At 62.4% G+C, this 17,218-nt stretch overlaps 1 protein-coding gene across 3 annotated transcripts; it reads right to left on the bottom strand.

Annotated features, from left to right (window-relative positions):
- Nucleotides 1–3,754: 3,754 nt before the first annotated feature.
- On the bottom strand, nt 3,755–17,148 carry EPN1 (epsin 1). 3 transcript variants are annotated; one of them, XM_082368099.1, is made up of 11 exons: nt 16,872–17,147; nt 13,748–14,074; nt 9,776–10,025; nt 8,410–8,534; nt 7,958–8,032; nt 7,335–7,418; nt 6,433–6,736; nt 5,966–6,076; nt 5,780–5,866; nt 4,456–4,713; nt 3,755–4,372 (listed from the first exon to the last, which is right to left on the bottom strand). In XM_082368099.1, the coding sequence occupies exons 2-11, from the start codon at nt 13,973–13,975 to the stop codon at nt 4,164–4,166; spliced, it is 1,731 nt and encodes a 576-aa protein (XP_082224225.1). In that variant the 5' UTR covers nt 13,976–14,074; nt 16,872–17,147; the 3' UTR covers nt 3,755–4,163. The 3 variants fall into 3 exon arrangements, with proteins under 3 accessions (XP_082224225.1, XP_082224227.1, XP_082224226.1); XM_082368101.1 differs by lacking the exon at nt 5,780–5,866 and having other exon boundaries at nt 16,872–17,148; XM_082368100.1 differs by lacking the exon at nt 7,958–8,032 and having other exon boundaries at nt 16,872–17,148.
- Nucleotides 17,149–17,218: the final 70 nt, after the last annotated feature.

The following is a 17,218-nucleotide window of genomic DNA, read 5'->3' as shown; positions in this document are numbered from 1 at the left end:
CATTGCAGTGGCTTCTCTTGTTGTGGAGCACGGGCTCTAGGCACCTGGGCTTCAGTAGTTGTGGCACGGGGTTAGTTGCGCCACGGGCTTAGTTGCGCCACGGTGTGTGGGATCTTCCCAGACCAGGGTTCAAACCTATGTCCCCTACATTGGCAGGTGGATTCTTAACCACTGCACCACCAGGGAAGTCCCAACCCTGGGGTTGGTTTTGTTGTTAGTTTTTCAGAGTATTTTATATATTTTGGATATTGAATCCTTTTCAGTATAAGATTCACAAATATTTTCTACCAGTCTGTAGTTTGCTGCTGTCGGGGTGGGGTGGGGCAGTTCTTTAGAGAGTGGTGAGTCTGTCGCTGCAGGTGTGCCATCCAGGGAAAGGGGATGTGAGTGGAGATTCAACTACATCCATCATGGTATCATTTTTAGTATTTGTCTTCTGTTTAATTCCCATTCTCAAATAATCGCTATTTGCCTTTATAATGACTGAAGTTAATGAGGCTTAATTAGGTTTGCCTGCGTGATTGAAGTGAGGTGATTTGAAGTCATCAGTTGCAACATTCCGAAAGGCAACACAGAAGCAATTCTGCCATAGTCCTATCGTGAACCTCTCCCCCATTGTTTATTCCCCTTTAAATGTGTCGGGTTAACTGCTACAGGGTCCCCCCCCCCCGCCCCATATATGCACTAACACCAAACTTCCTAGCCAGGGTACAATTATCATTTTAAAATTCTCCAGGGGAAGGGGTTGCGAGGGGGTGTGTAGATGAAACTAGATCTCCTGGATGTAAACGATGGTTGAGGGTAGACAGGAGTTCCCCAGCCTTGGGTGGGCGAGTGATGATCCTGTTCATCTAGAGTTTCGTGCGCTTGAAAACGTCCATTAAAATCGTATTTTAAGGAGCAAACGTTAAATAGTACTCTTGGAAATTATAAGTGTTCAAACAGAAGTAAACTGATGTGGATGAAACAAAGAATTCGCCCTAGTAGAATAAGAGCAGGAAGACACACTCAATAGGAAACGAAAGACAGCAAAAAGAACTTGCTAAAAAGCTCTTGGGAAACCTATGGTTGTCCCGGGGGTTGGGGACCCTGTGGGCTTTCAGCTGGTATGGGTGGCGGGCACTAGAATTCCCGCAAAGTACAAGGAGTTGCTGGGAGCGAGCTTTTTCTCAAAGAGTCAGGTAGTAAATACTTCAGGCCGGAGGGTCTCTGTGACGCCTATTTAACGCTGCCTTTGTATGTAGAAGCTGCTCTAGACGACGGCTATGGCTGCATGCCAGTAAAACTTCATTTACACAGTGAGTGTCCCTTCCCACCCTCCCACCACAGGGCGCTGACCCCTGAGTTGGGGCATCAGCTGACGTGTGTGGGTTTCACTCCCGCACAGTAAAGGGCTGGTTACACCGACTGAAAGCAGGAATGAGGGCGTTGGTTCCAGTGTGGCAGGAGACGGACGGACGGGCGTTCTGCAGAGAGCAGATCGTTCTGAAGGAAAGCATTTCTGCTTTAAAGGAAACGTGGGGCAAAGGCAGAGTCTGGCTGAGGCCGAGTCTGGGCCTGAATTGGAGTTTCCGTGTGAGAAAAATTAAGACGGGGTGAGACTGAAACCCTGTGAGCTTGTGCAGCGCGGGGCGGTCAGTACGGACGTGCACATGCGTGAGAAGGGGGCATGTGCAGGGGCAGGTGAGAGGGAGGGTGCAGGTGAGTGTGGGGACGTGCTGAGGACGTACGAGCAGGCAGGCCAAGGGACCAGGGGGCCTGGGAGAGGAAGCGTGTCCAGCGCTGGCGCCCAGCCGCCCCGCGTCGCCCCCACCGCCCTCGGTCTCCGGCGCCACCTGCTGGCCACAGGCCCACAGGCCCCTCCCCGACCCTAAACCCATTCAGAACCAGAGCCGGCCCGGCCGTTCAGAACAGCCCTGGGCGGGGCGTTGTCCCTTACGCCCCCTGGACACAGACGCCCGGTCAGAGGCACACGCACAATGGCCTGGGCAGCGGGCGTGAACCACCAGGAAGGGATGGGTCACTACAGACCAAGCGCTCGGGCCTACGGGGCGGGCGCCCTCAGGCTGCAGCTCCCACTGAGATGGTGGCCAGAGAACTCTGGAAAGCGTGATACACGAGGAGACCCAAGGTTCTGGAGCTCCTGTGTACTTCACGCTGTAAGGAATGAAAAGGAGGACGCCCGGGAGGTGATGCAGCCCCGCCTCATAGGCACGTGGCTGCCAGGGTTGTGGTGGTTTCTCCTCTTCCATTTTGACAAATAAGGAAACCGCCAGAAAGATTGCAGTCTCTAACCTTTAACCCTTCCACTAGCGTAAACCGCAGTTCCACATTCCCGTCATCGCCTTCCTCTGCATTTTTTAAGAGGTGGCAGGCAGGCTCTGCGGCATCACGTCCAGTGAAACAGAGGGTCTGGCTCGCGTCTGGAGGGGGAGGGTCCTCGGGGACCCCAGGGGCTGGAACAGGAGGGCTCAAGGGCCCAAGAGTCAGGAGCAGGGATCAGGACGGCCCCCGAGGATGGTACCCCTGCCCTTGGTAACTGCCCCACCGCCTCCCCGGGCCCCCTCCCCACTCCCACAGTCCAGGAGGCCAGGAGCCCACCCCCCACACCCCGTAAGCCTGAGAGACACTCTCACAGCACCTTGAGTCCTGAACCAACCGACTGGACTGAGCTCCGTGCGCCCCGTCCTCCTTGCGGAAGGGTGGTGGCCCCCTCTTCCGTCTATCCGGACCCCACAAAGCTCCCATCACCCCGGGTACGAGGAGGGAGCCTGGCCTGACCAGTCCAGGACCAGTGAGTCTAACACCCGCCCCTGACCTGCACACGCACTCCTGTTCTGGGACCCATCGGGGCCACCGTGCCACAGCCGTGTCTGAGGCTCCCCAGTCACCCCCCCACACCGTGGGAAGTGGGCGCCACTGGAGGCAGGTCAGTGCAGGCCAGCCTGGGCGCGCCCTCTGGCCCCTGGTGGTCTGCATGTACCTGTGCCCTCGCTCGCCCCATGCCAGGGCACCTCCTGGGAAAGAACAAAGGCCAGTTGATCTCAGGGTGCCCGGCCCATGGGATGAGTCCCCCCGTACCCCTGAGCCAGCTGTTAAAAAGAACCACTTCGGGAACAAACCGGGGGCGGGGACCTGACCCCCGCGAGCGTGGCGGGAGCCCCCGTGGAGCCCCATCACCCAGCCGGGGCCGCAGGGCTGCAGGGCTGGACCAGCAGACGCTCGCTGTTCCTGGGGGCGACCGTGGCTTCACCTTGCCGGCTGGCCTGCAGACCCCCTGGGGCCCAGCCCGGAGCACAAACAGCAGGCAGGAGGCACCTGTGGTCTCCAAGCTCAGCCAGCAGCAGCCGATGCGGGCCTCCAGCGGTGCCACACTGGGCGTAGGATGGCCGGGGCGTATCTGAGGTGTGTCAAGTGTGTGCCACCTCAGTAAGAACTCCCCGTCCTCACCAACAACTCATGAACCCTGGACCCCAACCTCAACGTGGTGTCCGCTGGCACAGCCCAGGGCCCCGTCAGCTCTCCAGGGGACTCCTGACCCTCATAAGGGTGACTGTCTGGCCCTGAGTGGGCCACAGCTCCACCAGGACTCAGTGCCCCCTCCCACCCCCAGCACAGAACCGAACGGCACCCAGAGGGTCAGGGAAATCAAGGCTTCCACGAGGGGCCGGCTCCCAACTGCCCCCAGGAGGCCAATGGGTTCGGAGCCCTGGGTGCCCCAGGTGAAAGCGTCACTGGAACCATGAATGGGAACTTGGGGGCACTGCGCCCATAAGAATTGCCGTTTATTCCCGAAGTTGCCAAAATCATCACCAAGGATTCACCGAGGGGTGCGTGAGGGGACGAGGAGGCTCAAACACTGATTGAGGGGCCAGTCAGGAGTTGGGAGGGAGGGAGATGGGTGGGGGGACCCCCCCCCCGCTGTCCCTCCCCCTTCTAATGCCGTGGGCAGGGGTCCCCCTCCGGCCGCACCCCTCCCCATCCCCAGGTCCAGTTTCTCTCTGGGGAGGCAGGGTCGGGGATGTGGGGAGACGGTGTAGTGTGAGTGGGCCCCAGGAGGGGGAAGGATGCTGGGGTGGGGGCAGGGGTCCCCCGCTTCACATGCACTCACAACACTGGTCGCCCAGGGAGCAGGAGTGGGGGAAGCCCCCTCCCGCCCTGGATTATAGGAGGAAGGGATTAGTGTTGGGGGCCGGGGGTCCCTGGGGCATCATGGGGGGTAGGCCAGGGCCCCCGCCAAGGGGAGAGATGTACGTCGGCGGCGCTCCAGCGACCGGGGGCACGGGGCTGAGCCGGAGCTGGTTCAGGGTGAGTGTCGCGGGGGGCGCGGGCTGGAAGGGGTTGGTGATGGAGGGGCCGGTGGCCGGGCCTCCTGCAGGGAGAGAGGGCAGGCAGCGGAGTCGAGTCAGGGGTCTGCCGGGCGGGCCAGCACCCTTGCTCCCGGGCCGCACTCACCGCTCGGCAGGAAGGGGTTGGAGGCCTTGGCTCCTGGCGGTGTGGGGCCTGGCCGGCTCACCAGCGAGTCCAGGTCCACCAGGGCGGCATTGGGCCCCAGGAACGACTCCGGCGTCTTCCGCGTGGGCGGCGTGGGCGTCGGGGCGGCTGCAGGCGGGGGACTCCCCACAGCCTCGGCCAGAGAGCCCCCGACCCCGCTCATGTCGAAGGCACCGGGACTGCGCGCGGGCACCTCTCCGGCGAGCAGCTCCAGCTCCCCTGGAAGGGGCCGCAGAGCGGGGTCAGGGGGAGGCGGCCCCGGAGCCAAACCAGGCAGGTGTGAGGCCAAGAGGCAAGGCCGGGAGGACCACCCTCTGACAGCCTCCAGGTCAGGGACCGGCCCCAGCGGGTGACAACAGAACAGCACCGCTTTCGGAAGCTCACATGACGGGTCATAACTGCCCGGAGGGGACGTGTGGGGGGGACAGGGGCAGGCGCCCACCGTCCCAGGAGACTGGGTGATGTGCCGTTAGCGTGAGGCCTGATTTTTTTGTCTCTTTAAGATTTAAGAACCCCGTCTGATACTGAAGGACATGCACACGTGTAGCTGAAGAGCAGCCTGGAAGAGTGAGACCTGCAGACTGGACGGGAACGTACGGTCAGCCTGGGCTGGGGGAGGCACTGGTGCCAGCCCTGCCCCCTCCACCAAGCCTGCTGCACTCGAAGACGCAGAAAAACCGAGGGACCAGAGGGAATGCTACCCAGGGCGGGGAGGCGGGCACCTCGAAGAGAGCCCCCAACACCACACAGACTTGGGGTCTCAGCTCGAGGACAAGCCCAGGGACAACCTGCAGACACAAGGGCCAGCCCGGACTCTGGCCGGAAGACAGGCGCTCGGAGCTCCAGGAAGAGGGGCGCACAAACGCCCCTGCCCCGGGCCCCAGGACGCCAGTGGGCAGGTGAGGAAAGGGGTGCGGCTCCCAGGGGGGGGAGCAGCCATCAGGCCCGTCCAGGCGCCACACCGCCCGGAAGCCCCCAGAGAGCCTGCACTGCACTCCAGAAACATTCCAGGGTGACAGAGAGCAGCATCTGGGGAAACTGGAGAAAGGGAATTCTCTGTACGATTTTTGCTCCTCTTCTCTAAGTAAGTCTGAAGTTATTTGAAAACAAAGTAAGAAGTTCCTCCTTACGATGGGTGGACGGCCAGCTCCACCTCAGTCACGCTGTTACAAGAGCCCTGGGCGCCGGGCCCACCTGGGGGCTGCAGCCATCCTGCTGCGTCTCAACCCTCAAGCGGCCGCCCAGCCTGCAGGACAGGCCTCCTGGGCTTGCGGGGGACACTCACCCGTGCTGCTCCCAGAGGCCGGCAGGGCCGTGCGCAGTCGCTCGAAGTCGGAGAACTCGTCGGGCTCCGTGTCAAACCCCCCGACCGCTGTGGGGTCAGGGTGTGCCCTCAGCTTCCCCAGGGGCCCAGGCGACGCGACTCCTCCCACACTCGAGGCCCGGCCCCCCCGGGCCACCCCCCCAGTACCTGCGGTGCCATTGGCGCTGGGCTTGGTACGGGACGCCCCCCAGGGGTCTGAGAAGGCCGGGGCCGGGGCCCAGGGATCAGAGGCTGGGGGTCCGCCGACCGGGGCCCCGCCTGCGTGAGGAAGAAGGCAGGTGAGGGGCTGGCAGCCCACCCCGCCCCCCAAAGCCAGGCAGCCCCGAGGCTTCAGGCCCCTCCCCCGCTGGCCCCTCCCACCGCGTCCCCACCCTCCAGCCCTGCGCGCTCACACTGCCAGGCGCCCCCTTCTGGCAAAGCCCTCCTCAGCCTTGAGGCCTCCAGAAGGCCCCCGAGAGGCCCCCGGCCAGGGTGGGGTGAGGGGCCTCGTGCGTGCCTCACCCAGCCCCTCCCCCGCCTCCTGCAGCCCCCACAGCCAACGGGCACCCACCCCCAGGGCACCCCCGGACTGCAGGCCACACCTGCACAGGGTCAGGGAGGCAGTGGGCACTCACCGTCGGAGCTCCCCCACGGGTCGGGGGTAGGTCCTTCTCCAGCCGCAGGGGCCGCGGTCCCACCCCAAGGGTCAACCGGGGGCCCCGCAGGGGCAGCAGGCCTCCAGGGGTCCCCGGAGGCCGGCGCAGGAGCCGGACCACCCCAGGGGTCAGCAGCGGGAGGCACAGGGGGTCCCCCCCAAGGGTCCGAGGTGGGGGCCGCCGCGGGCAGGGCAGCAGCGATGGGCACTGGGCCCCCCCAGGGATCGGCAGCCTGCGGAGCAGCCGGGGCCGTGAAGACGTCAGCAAGATCCATGAGGGACGACTGCAGGGAAGAAGGAGGAGAGAGAAGGGGCAGTGGGGCGGACCCCGACCCAGAGAGAGGACGCGGGGAGACAGGACGGCCACACGGCAGGAGGGGCAGAAGGAGCCGGGCGTCAAGGGGAGGCGGACCTACCGCCAAGGGGCCTCCGAGCGCCCAGAGAGGACGGGCGCGGGAGCAGACGCCCAGCTGCTTGTTCCTCTGACACGCTCCCCCGGCCACCTCCCCACCCGCCCCGGCCCTCCTCCCACCCTAGCCCCTCCGTCCGCTCTCCGCACGGCAGTCGGCTGGCCCTGCAACACCACACGCCCGCTTCCCACCCAGCCCAGGCCGCTGACCAGCCCCCGACACCACACAGACTCGGGGTCTCAGACTCAGCCGCCGCCCTCGGCCCCGCACCCGCAGCTGCCCACGCGCTCTGGATGGGAGGTGCCCCCGCAGACCCTGCACGTCCCTCCCTTCCCAGGGGCAGGGGGGCAGGCGGAGCAGGGCCGAGACCCTCCTGGGCTGCGCCGGACACTGATGAGGCCTCTGGCCGAGGCCGGCCTGGACACGCTCTCCCGCCACTCCGCCCGCCCAGCCAGGCCCGGCGCCCACTCACCTCCTCCTGGCCCACGGTCTCCCTCCTGCTCTCCTCTATGGCCATCTGCAGCCGCAGGTCGTCCCCACGGCGGATCCGCTCCTCCTGTTCCGGCCGGAAGCAGCAGGCAGGGGAGGGGTCAGACTCTGAGCGACGGGGCTGACACTGCACCCCCCCCCCCCCGCCACACGGACAGCCCCGAGCCCTCCCACCCAGACAACGGCGACTGAAAATTAAAATGGGATGCGGACGATGTGTGGGATGGGGTGGGACACGGGGTCTCAGGCCGGGGCGGGGGGGACGACGACGGGAGGGTGCCGTGCAGGGGACGGGATGGGCCGGGCCGGGCTGCTCTAACGGGCTGGGGAAGCACGGGGCGCCTGACTCCGGGTGTTTTCTGCGCGGGGTGAAGGTGGTGGAACCCTGGGCCGTGACGGAGAGAGAGGAGGGCACCCTCACCACCCAAAGCAGCCACAAGGCATCTGCTTCACGTGCCGGCTATCCTTCCGGGGACCCGTGAGACACGAGGTCCCACTGAAAACGCTGCAGCACGAATGTGTGGGGGTGGGGCCCTTCAAGGTGAGAGGAGGCGGGGACCTGGGGAGGGTCTCAGGGGAGCCTCGGGGTGGGGAAGCTGCTCTGACCTTATCGTGCTCCTCACGGCTCAAACTAAGGGCCAGCTGGAGCTGGACGTCATCCTCGGGGCCGCAGGACGGGGGCTGGGGGAGAGAGAGCGTGAGGGGCTGGGGGAGACAGGAGGGGCCCAGAGGTGGGGAGAGAGACGTGCACACACAAGGATGGAGACAGAGAGCCAGGCTCGGACAGAGCAAGAGACACACCGACACACTCCCCGAACTGGTGAAGAACAGCAAAGAGACAAGCTTGGGGTGTGGGTGGGAGCCGGGCTGGGCAGGGCCAGGACGGCCAAGCACCCAGAGAGGAAAGGGAGCGGGGAAAGACGGGGCAGAGGGCGAGCAGAGAGAGGAGAGAGACCGGGAGAGGAGGGGCGGGCAGGGGCTGACGGCGAGGCGTGTAGATGGATGGCAGAACGGAAGTCGACCCCGCCATGCCCCGCACCCCCGCGGCCCAGCCGTACCTGGTCGGCCTCCTCCTTGCTCATGGCCAGGGCCAGCTGGAGCTGCAGCTCCTCCTCCCCGCTGCTCTGCGGCCAGGCCTGCTCTGCCTCGGGCGGGGGCCCAGAGCCCACGGCTGCGGAGGAGGCTGAGGGGACACAGACGCTGAGACCCAGACGGAAGAGGGCACCCCACGGCCCAGGCGGCCAGGCTGGCAGAGTCTGAAACCCCCCGACTCCCCTCGGGCCTGGCCTCCCTCCCACAAGATCCCCAGTGGGACCCAGACCCCAGGCTCCATGGTCAGGGAGGGGTGTGGTGTGCATGCAAACCCACGGAGGGGTGCGGCGGCCCCACCTGCAGGAAGGACAGGGTCAAAGGACAGCCCTGGTGGCCCAGGACAAAAGTCTGCTAATAAAGAGGGACGGCCCTGGGGAACCTCTGAGCCCGTGAGCTAAGTTCCTGCACCGGGTCAGACGTGCCTTGTGGCCTGTCTCGGGGCCCCATCTCAGGCCCCAGGGGGACGGAGGGCCTTCCTCCCTGGTGCCCAGGCGGGAAAGCTTCCAACAGCCCCCAGTGGGGAGCCTGGGGCCTGCGGCTGGATGCTGGGGGAGGAGCGGCCTGCACACCTGGCCCCGGCCCCGGCCCAGGACAAGGGGCGAATGAGGAAAGGATGGAGAGAAGACATACGCCCAGACAGGAGGGCGCACCCAGCCTTCCCTCAACGGGCCAGGCTCGCTCCTGCTGGCCAGGGAGCGCTCACCATCGCACGTCGCCTCTCCATCCTGACCACCTGCCAAGACACCACCTCCATCACCTGGAAACTGCTCGGGCCTCCTACGCGGTCCCGCCTCCCCAGCCCCCTCGTCCGAGAGCTCCCAGGCCCACCTCTCGGCATTACTCCCATCTCTACCCTTCCCGCTTCAAACGCGCAGACAGCTGCCACCTGTGCTCACGACACCACTTGGGGAATGTTTCGACCTGCGACACCCACCCGGTTCCAGCATAAAAGGCCTTTCCCAGCAGCACTCAGGATCTGCACACCCATGTATAAAACTGAAAGCTTCCCGACACAGCTGGACTTCCCAACGTGGGGGACGCCCTTTCTGTCTCCTCTACGTCACCTCGTTCTCCCAATCGCTGGTCGCCACCCGGCACCTACACTTCCTCCAACTCCAGCAGAGTCCCCTCGCCACCGCTCTGGCCCTCCTCCGTCCTGTGCGCCACCCAGGGCCTCAGCCCCCTGCCCTCCGCCTGAGCAGAGCTCCCGCGGGGGCAGCAGCCTCCTCGGGCGGCGCTCTCCCTCTCGGCACGGGCCGCCCTCAGACAGCCCGGAGGGAGCGCGCAGGTGAAGGGCGCAGGCGGGGGCCGGGCCCGGGCCCCCTGGCTCACCTGTGGCAGTCTGCGCCAGCTTCTCCTTGGTCTTGAGCGCGTGGGCACGCTCCTCCCGCAGCCGGTCCTCGTCGCGCAGCAGGGCCACCAGCTGCTTGGCCTTCTCGCGCACGTTCACACCCTGGTCCTTGCCGTCGCGGTCCACGTACTGGAAGTCCTTCAGCGTCTGCACGGCGTACATGTTCTCCTTGCACTGCTGCGACACGCGCTCCGAGCCCGTCTTGATGAGGTACTCCATCAGCGTCATGGCCTGCGGGGGGGGGGGGGGGGCGCACCGTCACCCGAGGCCCAGCCCACCACACCCTCCGCAGCACGAGCTGCCACCGGGATGGACCTTGAAAACACCACGCGGGGTGGCCGAAGCCGGGCCCCAAAGAGCAGAGTGTGCGAGAGTCCACTCACAGGAGATGTCCGGGCGGGCAAACCCACAAAGTGGGCCCGGGGACTTGGGGGTGACTCTCAGTGGGATCGGGAGATCCCCCCTTCTGTCTAGGGGGACGAAAATATTCTGGAACTAGGCGGGGCGATGGCTGCACAACACCGTGAATGTGCTTAACGCCACCAAGCTGTGCACTTTAAAAGGGTGATTCATGTGTCACGTAACCTACGCGTATCTCAATAAACACCGGGAAAGGGGAGACGGCCGGTGCATCACCGCAGCCCACTTGGGGATCCCCAAGCGAGCGGTGCAGACCCTGCTCTGTTCATTGAAACGAAGACCTAAGGTCGCACGGCCGGAAGGCAGCTTGTTAGGCCCCACTCGGGGTGCCCAGTGCACGACACATCCGCCCGCTTTCTCTAGCACCCTGTGAGTCTGCAAAGTGTCATCCCAAGCATAAAGTCTCACACCGCCCCGGCACAATCTGAAGACAACAGCGGAGGAGGGAGACGCCGTGCCGGCAGGGCCCGTCCAGGCCTGGGTGCTCCAAGGGAGGACCACGCGGGCAGGGATGAGGGAACACCCTTTGGGATCTTCTGCATTTTATGACATGGGAACAAATTCCCTTTTCAGCAAGGTTTAATACCGCCCCCCACTCCCCACCCCAGGCAAGTCCTTCGTGGTCTGCAGAGCCTGGACTCCAGGCGGTCTGGGGAGTGAGGCGAGGGGTCCTGGCCCCTTTCAGGCTCTGTGGGAGGCCATGGCCACTGTCCTCAGGAAAAGGGCACACCTTAGATTTTGCAGGTGACACCAGGGGCCTCCCAGAGTTCCCAGACCCACCCAGGGCTCCTAAGTCTAGAGCAGAACGAAACAGAGAGGGAGGGACAGGCCACCCCGGGGAAGCTGTCTGAACCGCAGCGGAATCCGCCAGGGTCACATCTCCCCAGCCTCCCCAGGGAGCCTGACCTGGATCTGGCATGGGTCCTGAAGGTGTGTTGACACTATTCACCTCTGTAATTAGAGATTAGTCTTTAACTGACCCAGATATGTTTACGCCTTAGAGGAGAACGGAAAGAAGTAAAACCACATCCGCGTGTGGAAGGCAGGCTCCAGAACTCCTGGGCCAGCGGTGTTTTGGAATTCAGAATTTTCCCGAGTTCGCGCCATAACGACTGCACACACCACGTGTAACAGAAGTCCCCCAGAGGAGGGTGACACCAACGGTTGCACTCTGTGGGACCCTCAAATGCCGGATAAACAACCTCACCCCAGTCCAGATGGGGCCTTGGTGCCAAACGACTTTTGAAAACTTTCATTTTCAGAGCTCTGGGAACTTTGGAACTGCAGTTTAAAGACTGTGAACATGGAAATAACCAAAACACCCCACAGGGGGGAAATACACACGTACGAGCCGTGGCGTGTTCACATGACAGGAGGCCCACACACACAGCCACGTACATGAACGAGCGGCTGCTCCACACGTCAACCCCCCAGACGTGACGGCGAACAAAGACAAAAGAGAGCAGGACCAAGGATCACAGGCCACAGGACTCCGCGCCTGGAACTATCTCGGCAGACGGGAGGCCGGGCACGGTGCCTCCTGGGGACACATCCTCTACCTCCACCTGGGCAGTGGCTACAGAGGGGGGCACACACCTACGAGCCAGCCGGGCTGTGCACTCAGAACACGCGCCTCGATGGAAAACATCACGGGTTTTCAAAACAGCCGGGTCCAGGACGTCCCGGGCCATCAGAATGCGAGCATCAGCTTCAACAGGGGCCAGCAAGCTTTCTCTGGAAAGGGCCAGCTGATAAACCCGCCAGCATTTCAGGCCCTGCACTTCCGGTCCTGAGAGCTCAGCCCTGCACCAGGCCACGTGTGACAAAGCTTTACTTACAAACATAGGCAGAGGGCCAGGTTTGACGCATGGGCTGTAGTTTGCTGACCCCTATTTTCGAAAATAAAGACTGAGCCCCTGCACTCCTCAGCGAAGTCAGGTGACGCAGCCCGGAGTCAAGAGGGTGGGCTCGGGGGCGCCCCTCTCAGCCCCACCACAGCGAGGGCAGCCCTGAACCTCTGCGCCTCAGTTCCCTCACTTGGAAGAAGTACCTCCGCTGCTCTCCGCCCACAGGCACCAGGTCACAAAGAACCTGCCGCCTGTGGCCTCTCTGGACTCACCTCCCCTCACACCCCCGGTCGGGCCCCCTCCCCACCCAGCTTCTGTCCCTCCCCCTGACCTCACAAAAAGGCTCCCCAACTCCCCCGCCCTTTCCCTTCACGAGAAATGACTCAATCGGATCCAAGACCCAAGCGTGGCTTGTAGGGAGGGGCATGGAAAGGAGCCAGAGCGAACGGGCCTATCCCGGCTGGAACGTAAGCGGCGCCACCTCTCCAGGCCTCAGGCTCCTCGTCCTGGAACCCACCAGGGACCCACCCCAGCCTCCGGGGGACAGACAGCCCGGCCGGCACATGCTCCAGTCCGCGTCCGAGACCAGGGGCCTCACCCATCTTGCCTACCGCCACACACAAAGCAGGCCCTCAACTGCCATTTTACCGAAGGAACAACGACAAAAGGACTCACCAACACCCCTGGGCCCCAGGAGTCGGACTCTCCCACAGAGGGAGGTCCCGGGACTGGCCTGAGGCCGCATTGCTGGGGGTGGGGCCTCGCCACCTGCCCCAGCCCCAGCACTTTACCACTTCTTGACCCAGCTTGGGATGGCAGGCCCCAGGTCCCCAGAACAGCAGTCAAACGAGAAACCCACCCACTGAGCGCTGCCTGCAACTGAGTTCCCTTTACCCAAAGTCTGTGGTCTGTCCTTCTGCCTCTTCTTCACTGGATCGGGGCGTGTGCATGTATCACTGGGGGCACTTTAGCCACATTTCAAAATGGCACAGGCGTATGCCCAGAAATTCCAGTTCTGGAAAATGGCAAACGTACACGGACATTCATGGCTGTCTTGTTTGTAAAAGCAGAACATTGCAAACAACTTAAAAATCCAGCACCAGGTAGCTGGCTATGTCAATTATGATCAACCCAGACAGTAAACAGAAAATTGTTTAAAAAGAAAGAAAGAATGACAAGTCTCTGTGGTCCTGATGAGAAATGATCCCTAACGTGTATGCTTGTTTTCCTTTTTAAAAGTAGAATATGACTTACACACGGTAAAATTCACTCTTCCTTACGTGTTGCTTTGCGTTCTGGGAACGGCGTACGGCCACAGGACCACCGTTGCAACAAAGATACAGAACCAGCCCGTGGCCCCCAAAACTCCCCGGAGCTGCCCACCTGCCTGGACCTCCACGCACAGATCACCATAGAGGACAGAAGCTGGGGACACGGCCGCCTCTGAGGGAGGGGCGGACACTGGGCACCCACTTAGGCCTTCTAAGTGGATCAGCCTTGAGAATGTGCCCCTTCTTCAAAAACCACAAGGCCCAAAATTCTTTGTTGCCTTCACTGAACAAGAGAGAGATTGACACGAATTATGTAAAGACACAGGACTCCAGCTCCTCCTGGAACCAGGCAGGCGGCCGGAGTCTGGGCACCCCCCTGGTGGGCACGCCCCATCCGGCTCCGCCCCGCGCTCACCTTGTACACGTGCCGCCAGTTCTTGCCGTGGTCATTGAGCCGCTTCCAGATCATGCTCATGATCTCCGAGAAGGCGACCACGTTGTAGGTGAGGTCGGCGATCTCAGACATGAGGGAGCTGGACGGGCCCCAGGGGTCGTTGCTCGTGGCCTCCCGAACCTTGATCTCGGCCTCCGAGTAGTTGTGCACGATGTTCTTCATCTGGCGCCGCAGCGAGGAGGTCGACATGGTGGCTGGCGGCGGGGAGGGGGGCGGGCCCCCCTGGGCGTGCAGAGACCGGGCGGCGGGAGGAGGGAGGCCGCGGCAGGGACTGCCAGGTCACCGCATCTGGGGAAAGGAGAGGACCTTTGGGAACACAAGCGGGACCTGCGGCCACCCGGCTCCCCGCTGCCTGCGGGGCGGAGGACCAGGTCCCCACTGTGGCCCCGGTTAACCTCTGCCTTAGCCACCCCATCCACCTTTCAGTTCCTCAGTCGTGCCCAGCTCCTTCCTGCCAGGGCCCGGCTCGGCGAGGCAGAGCCACAGGCCTGAAGGGGGCACGCCCCAGTCAACACTTCCTAGCCTGGCACTTCCCGCACCGCAGTCTTCTCCTCTGTGAGAGGGGGCTTCACGCGGAGTCCAGACAACTGGAGGGAGCCTGGTGCGCAGGAAGCGCGCTATCCACGTGGCGGCGGCGTGAGACAGTCCCCCTGCTCTTCCTCCCCCGCAGAGGCCCCCGCACTCACCCGGGGCTCCGCTGGAACACCCCACCCCACACCACAGCCGCCATTCCCCAAGGGGCCTCGGCGGTAGGCTCACTCGCCCTGGTGATTTTCTACTCGTTTGTCTGACTCTGTGGCTGAGGCCGCCCTGAGAGCCCCATGGGGGCAGAGACCACGTTTGTCTGGATGTGGCTTTTCCCATCAGAGGAGCTGACCCGGAAGAGCCATTCAATAAACCGTGCAGGAAGGAAGGGAAGGAGGGAGGGCAGGAAAGACCTCTGGAGCAGGGGTGAGGGGGGCAGAATCCCCTGCACAAACAAGGACACACAGGGAGGAGGCCGACAAAGGGAGCAGAGATAGACAGGAGGGGGTATGCCAGGGGGACGAGGTGTCCCAACAGGGAGGCTCGGGGCGGAGAGATAAGGAACAAGCCCGCTGGCTGGGCCCCAGCTTCGTGCCAGGCACTCCTGGAGCACGAGACATCCATTATCTCATTTAACACTGCGGGCGGGGTTCTAACAGCTGAGGAAGCAGGGGCTCACGTAGGTGAAATAACCCAGCCAAGGTCACACACTAGGCGTGGCGGCGCAGACTCCACCCCGGGCCACCTTGGGCTCCAGAACATACACTTTTAAGTTAACCTGTGCCGAGAGGAGAGTGATGGGAAAGAAACAGGAAAGAGGAGAAGGGGATCGGGCCAGGGAGGCCCGTCACAGCAAGCACTCCCACAGCCCTTGCCCGGTGCCAGGCGTGCTCTTGGGTGCCTCACACACGTTAACTCCGGTCATCCCCGTGGCGCCGTGATTCACAAACACCTCACAGGGGAGGAAGCCGAGGCACAGGCCTCCCCTCCGGAGCAGCCTGGCAGCGGAGCAGGCTGACCACGCCGTCCACAACCTTCCCAGCGTGTCAGCCACAGGCAGAGACCTACGGAGACCGCCTACAGCCTGAGTCCCGGGGGAGGCGGCTGGCCCCCGCCTTGAGCACAGGAGAGCAGGCACTTGGAGACAGATGCGAACAGCTGAGGAGAGGTGGCCAGGGTGCCAAGAAAGGCCCAGCCAGACACACTAATACGAAGAGCTGATCTGACAACTAACAGAGTAGGAGACTGAAAGGAAAGGGAAAGACAGAGGAGGAGAAAAAGAGGCAGAGAAAGCTAGGCAGATAAAAGACACGAGAAACAGATAAAGAAACACGGGAAGAGAGTGAGGCAGGCGGGCAACGAGAAAAGACGGAGACCCTGAAACGAAAAGAGGCAGTAACCTGGGACAGGGAAATAAGAGACAAGAAAAATGGAGAAAAACACGAAATCTGGGTCCAAATTCTGGCCTCCTGAGATTCAGTTTGCTCAACTCTGAAATGAAGGAAAAGATTCCACCCGGCAGAACTGCTGATTAAATACAATGGATACATAAAGTTCTTGGCGCTGTGCCCCGTGGGTAGTAGTTCAATAACGTTGGCTACTATTATTGTCAGAGAAAAAACAGAACTATTTCCAAAAGGGTGGCCATCAGAAGATGTGCTATCTTAACACCGTGTGTTTATATTAACGGGCATTAGAAGATATATTCAACCGTCACAGCAAAACTAAAACTTCACAGATACTGCTTAAAACAAGACTACGTTTTTCAAAATTGCTTAGCCCAAAAAGAATTACTAGATTGAATAAAAGACAAAACATACGGCAAAATTCTCCAAGGGATACTCAGATATGAAACGATATCAAACGTCATCTGTGTGCAACAAAAAATCTACAAATAATAATGGAAACCAGAGCTCCCAGCAGTTAACTACACACTTACTACGCGCCAGGGTTAGGCACTTAAAAGCATCACCTCCGTTATTAGGCAAAGCTGCCCTATTACGCAGGAAACATAAACACACTAATTTTAAAGACTAGGAAACTAAGGTTTGGTGATAAATCACCTGAAATACATTACAGGCTCGCAAAAAGTGGGCCTCTGATTCTAGAGCCGGGTTCTTCACCACAACTAACTCAAGAACCTGGGGGAAGGGGTAGACCCTAGACCAAGCGACAGACCCGCGGAGAGGGACTCGGGGTTGGAGAACACGGGTACCAGGACAAAAATGAGATGGCAAGACGACGGGGAGAGATGCACAGAGGCTAGAGACACCTGGCGAACGGAGACACCAACATTAATCCTGACCCTCAGACGCCGAAACGTGACAGAAAGGCAGAACGAGACCAGGACAGACACACGGAGACAAATGCTTTGCAAAAACGGCGAAACAGACACGGACACGAGCACAAGCGAGGCCCGCGAGAGGCAGAGACGCTGACACACAGGCAGACGCGGGAGAGACGGAGAGCCGCGGGCGGCCCAGGCCGGCCGGGAGCAGACACACAAAGGCCGCGGAGACGCCCGAGCGCGCCCGCCCGCCGCGCCCCGGCCCGCGCTCACCTCGGCCCCCTCACGCCGCGCTCCAGGGGGTCATGGCGGACAGCCCCCTGCCCCCGCTCGGCCTCGGTGTCGCGGGGCGCGCGCCGAGCCGCGGGCGGCGGACGCGGAGCCGCGCTCGGGCGCACGCGCGGACGCACGGAGGGCCGCACGCCGACGGCCCCGCCGCCCCGGCGCCCGGGAGGGGCGCGGAGAGCCGGGCGGGGGAGGGGAGCCGCCGAGCGGACGGGAAGCAACCAAAGGAGGCGACGGACCGGAAGCGGAAGCGGCCGCGCGACCCCCCCGGCCGCCCCGTCTGCGGCGAGCCTGCGCAGTGGCTACTTCCGAGGACACGCTCTCCCGCGTGCCGT

Source organism: Balaenoptera borealis (genome assembly GCF_965194805.1).
Source record: "Balaenoptera borealis genome assembly, chromosome: 19".
NCBI lineage: Eukaryota > Metazoa > Chordata > Mammalia > Artiodactyla > Balaenopteridae > Balaenoptera > Balaenoptera borealis.
The sequence above is the reverse complement of the archived record's forward strand: the minus strand, read 5'-3'. Positions and strand labels throughout refer to the sequence as shown.